Source organism: Rhagoletis pomonella, unplaced genomic scaffold (genome assembly GCF_013731165.1).
Source record: "Rhagoletis pomonella isolate Grant_MI unplaced genomic scaffold, Rhpom_1.0 Rhpom_scaffold_00002, whole genome shotgun sequence".
NCBI classification, from domain to species: Eukaryota; Metazoa; Arthropoda; class Insecta; order Diptera; family Tephritidae; genus Rhagoletis; species Rhagoletis pomonella.
The window spans coordinates 92,112,271-92,117,342 of NW_023458556.1; the positions used below are offsets into that span (position 1 = coordinate 92,112,271).

Genomic DNA, 5,072 nt, shown 5'->3' on the forward strand with positions numbered 1-5,072 from the left:
CTTCACTCGATTGGCGGGAATCTCCGAAACGTCTGGCTCTGGGATGGCTAGTACCGGGGACCCTATTAAAAAATCGGCGGGAGTTAGTGCATACCTCTCGTCAGAGTCATCGTGCAACGGTACGAGTGGCCGAGAATTCAAACAAGCCTCGATGCGAGTCGCCAATGTTTGTAGCTGGGAGTACCACAAGGCTTGCGTGCCCACTACGCGAACTAAGTGCCGCTTTACAGATTTTACTGCTACTTCCCACAACCCCCCTTGGTGGGGGGCGCTCGGCGTGGTGAAGTGCCATCGGGTCCCCAAGTCAGCGAGGGACTGGATATTTTGATCGTGGTGCCAGGCACCCAAATCCTCCTTCAGAACGCGATTAGCTCCTACGAACGCAGTACCGTTGTCGCTGTACAAGTCCCTGCAGGGACCTCGCCGGCTAATAAACAGAGTGAACACGTCTAAAAAAGCCTGCGTAGAGAGATCATCAGCCACCTCAATGTGGACAGCTTTCGTGGCCATACAAATAAAAATAGCTAAGTATGTTTTTACCGTAGTCCGTGATCTTTTGGATCCAATACGCAACTTGAACGGACCGCAGTAATCAACTCCGGACGCGATGAAGGGTCGAGTCGCATTGACACGATGTCGAGGTAGCGGAGCCATTTGTTGCGTTAAGACAGCACCTCGGTTCCGACGACAAATGACACATTTGAGAATCAGGCTACGCACCGCTACTCTCCCGTGTATAATCCAAGAGCGACAGCGACGAGTTTGAAGAGTCAGCTGGGTTCCGCCATGAAGAGTGTCTATATGTGCCTGTCTAATGAGCAGGCGGACTAATCCCGTCGACTTCGGAAGAATGATTGGGTGGGTGCCTATGGGCCTCTATTAACGTAGATTTAGTAATGCGACCTCCAACCCGTAATAAGCCATGATCATCCAGATAAGGGTTTAACGGAAGTAGACTACTCGAAGTTGCTTACGCTAACCCACCCTGCAGACACCTAATGTCCTTCAGAAAAGCATTCCGTTGATCTATCCTCACAAGCCACTCTAATGCCTCCTCGATCTGTGCATCAATTGTGGGATGCCGAAAGCAACGGCTTCTCGGAAGCCACCTCAGTATTAAAGTATCCAGAATTTTCTTCAGCGAGCTGAATCGATCCGTAAGCGGAATAATTTCTCCATCTAAACGTCGCGTTGTCAAAGTTGTGTGAGTGGCTGTGACGGTTAAACACTGTACCCTCCTTTCACTATTTACTATAGCTTCATCGTCATTATGTAGTTTAGGTTCGAAAGGGGGTCCTACCTTATCGTCGCGTAGCCAGCTGGGACCACTCCACCATAAATGGTGCTTTAAAAGTTCTGAAGCCGGTACACCCCTACTGGCGCAGTCGGCTGGATTTTGCGATGAACGTACATAATGCCATTCATCCTTCAAAGTCAACTCGTGTATCTGCCGAACTCTGTTGGATACATATGGTTTCAGCGTGTCTGGGTGCTTTCGCAGCCAACAGAGGGTGATAGTCGAGTCAGACCACAAATAGGCAACTTGGTTGACCAATCCTAATGCCTCTCTGATGTTTCGAAGAGTTTCGGATAATAACAGTGCAGCGCACAGCTCCAAACGAGGTATTGTGGCTCCCTTTAGAGGTGCTACCTTAGTCCTTGCAGTTATTAAAGACACGTGAACGTTTCCCTGGAGATCGGTTGTCTTAGCGTACATCACAGCAGCATATGCCCTTTGACTGGCATCACAAAACCCATAGAGCGTGGTGGCCGACTCCTCATTCATCCCAAGCCAACGAGGTGTCCACAACATATTGAGAGCATTGAGGTCATTGCGAAATTTAAGCCAAGTTTCCCGCAACTCAATTGTCAGGGTAGTATCCCAATCAATATCTGCGGACCAAAGAGTTTGAATAAATATCTTACCGACAACCACGACCGGTGACAATAATCCCGTTGGGTCAAACAGCTTCGCCACCTCGCTGAGTACACTGCGCTTGGTGCATATGCCGTCGGCTGCTTAAGTTCCACATTGAATAGCAAGGTGTCGTCGACCGGACTCCAGCGCAGACCCAAAACTGAGGTCAAGGCTGCATCAATACTGTACTCTGTAGGTGATGAGTCTCTACCCATCTGAGTTAAGACAGTGGCGCTATTTGAATTCCACTTCCGCAGCTTAAAACATCCAGCTGTCAATATATTATCGATATTGGATACCAAAGTGATAGCACCTTCGACGGTGCTGCAACTGACAAGGAAATCATCCACGTAGAATGACGAGAGAATGGTGTCCCGCGCCATAATGCCCATATTGCGATCGTGAATCTTGTCAAAATTGTACGCACACTGATGCATAGCTCTTACCGCATTATGAGGACTGCACGCCATGCCATACGTGACAGTAGGCAGTCGGTAAGTAATTACTTCCTCTGAAGGAGATTCACGCCAAAGTATGCGCTGAAAGTCTCTATCTTGCGGTGCCACGAGTACCTGGCGAAACATTTTCTCCACATCGGCGGTGATAGCGACCGCATAACGTCGAAAACGGAGTATAATGTTGATTAACGAATCTTGAATGGGAGAGCCAACGAGCTGTAAATCGTTGAGTGAGAGCCCGTTCGAAGTAGGAGCGGACGTGTTAAATACCACGCGGAATTTTCCCACCACAGCATGGTGCGGAATATAATAGCATCCTGGCTGAACGAATGGCTCAAGAACTCTCTCCATGTGGCCAAGGGTCTCATATTCGCTCATAAATGCTACATATTTTGCATGCATGTCCGGATCAGCGGTCAAACGTCGTTCCAAACGTGATAACTGGCGCCGGGCGCTGACGTAAGAGTCGCCTAATGATTGACAGTCTTGGCGGAGGGGCAACCTCACAATATAGCGTCCCTCTGCCGTACGGCGGTGAGTAGTGGCAAAGAACCGCTCGCATTCATCATCCAAGCACTTAGATGTAACGGGTACTTCTTCAAGCTTCCAAAAATTGCCGATAAGTTCCTCTAAATAAGGTTGGTCTCTAATCTGCGCGCAATAAATTCCAACTGTTGCATTCGAAGTGCTCTGAACTGATGCTGGTCCGAATACAACCCAACCAAGTCGGGTAAGTTGTGCATGAGGTTCGTCACACCCACCGTGTATGACATCTTTCTCAACGATCGAACCCCAGACATCAACACCAAGAAGTACATCGACATTACCCGGGGTACCGAAATATGGGTCTGCCAATTGAAAATTTGTCAAATGTCCCCATTGACCAATATCGACGCTAACCGCGGGGGTAACTGAAGTAAGCGAACCAATGACCAATGCGTGAATGTCTAGCTCAAACTGAGAAAATATGCTTTTTATTGTAAAGCGGACGCTACCCTTTTTTCTCGTACACGCAACTGCGCCAATGCCCTCCACCATGATCTCACACTTGCTCCTATAAAGACCCAAACTATTAGCCAAACTTTCGGAAATTAGACTGACTAGAGAACCAGGGTCGCATAATATATGCATATATGTTCGCTGCTTGTGACCCTGGCCGAAGAAGTAGGCTCGCGCTGTAGCCAGCAAAATGGTTTGACGTCCTTTGCCGACGTTGGTAATGGTTGTATTGCTTGTTAGTCATAATGATGGTGGGACTGGATTGGCTATATATTGGCTGGTCTGGCTTAGCCATAGGAGTATCTACCCCGTCAGATGAACTAAGTTGCTGAGATTTGTGGCGGCAAAAAATCGTATGTCTGTGCCCGCACTGGCGTCAGTTGCCGGAGGAGCATAGTTTAGATGGGTGTCCGCATCGCAAACAGTTAAAGCACAAATTCGACCGCTTTAGAGCTTCAAAGCGTTGATCCGGCTTCATAGCCAGAATGGCCGGACAACGCATAACCTTGTGTGGTCCTTGACAGTGCTGGCATTTGCCATCGCCAGTCGTGGCGAGGTTGGACTTTAGAGAGCGGGGAGTGTTCTTCTGCTTTGAGGAAGAATGCGGCACTTCGGGACGATCCGCTACCTGACAAAACTCAGTCGGGAGACTATGTGCTCGTTTCTCTATAAACGCTAGCAAGGCAATTAAAGTTGATAGCTCGGTGGGAGAGCAATGCATACACCATTCTCGCTGTGTTCTAGCGGAGAGTTTAGAAACCACAATGGGTACGGTAAGGGCATCCCACTTGTCGACAGGTAACTTCATTACCGCTAACGCTCGCAAGGATTCGTTTACCACATCAACGACGCCCAATAATTCCTTGGACGTATCCTCAGCCATTCACTTCATGTTCAAAAATCTAGCAACGTGAATCTCCGCTAATTGCTTAGGGTTGTCATACCGATCTTTCAGCGCCTTCCACACTTCCTCGTACCCACTTGAATACAACCCTCCTACTAACGGAACCGACTCTGCCTTAACAGCTTGGCGTAGTTTCCCCAGCTTGTAAGCCACCGGCAAATCCCGATTATGTACCAACGTCTCAAACGAATCCTTGAATGCAAGCCACTTATGGGGGCAGCCGTCAAATGATGGTATACAAAGTGGCTCTAATTTTAATTCCATCGGCGAAGCCTTGTTGGTTGACGACTGTGAATCACACTCAAATCCCTTTCGAAGTTGATTCAGCGTTGCGCACAAGTCCATGTAGGTAGCTTCGGTGGAGTCCCACCACACCGTATGGACCTCTACTTCATCCTCCTTGGCTGCGGCAAAGTCTCATGATTGCTGAGCATCCGATCAAAATGCACTGCAGCAGATTTTAAGCGTTGATCAATTTGGGTGACGTTGAGCTCACCAGGCTTTGCCTCCTTTACTTGCACATACATCCGCAAAATAGCGGCCGCATGGAACTTTCGCAGATTTATTTCTGTCATTTCCGAGATCGAAGAAAATATCCACAATTATCTGCGAAATCAGGCCCGATCCAAACCAAAGTACTTGTGCGTCGAAAAGTGCTAATTAAGCTGAAGTTATATTGCGTTTATTAAAAGGCCTCACAGGAGGCACCAAAATGTGTAATAAAAATCGTGAGCTCAGCTTAATCGCACATCCAATTAATTAAAAGTCCAAGTTGAGAAGGAGGAAATCAGAA

General features: G+C 48.1%; 1 protein-coding gene across 1 annotated transcript; it reads right to left on the minus strand.

Annotated features, from left to right (window-relative positions):
- Nucleotides 1–1,886: 1,886 nt before the first annotated feature.
- On the minus strand, nucleotides 1,887–3,507 carry LOC118755975. The gene is made up of 2 exons (XM_036490768.1): nucleotides 1,991–3,507; nucleotides 1,887–1,893 (listed from the first exon to the last, which is right to left on the minus strand). Exons 1-2 carry the CDS (start codon nucleotides 3,505–3,507, stop codon nucleotides 1,887–1,889), a joined length of 1,524 nt encoding a protein of 507 aa, XP_036346661.1.
- Nucleotides 3,508–5,072: the final 1,565 nt, after the last annotated feature.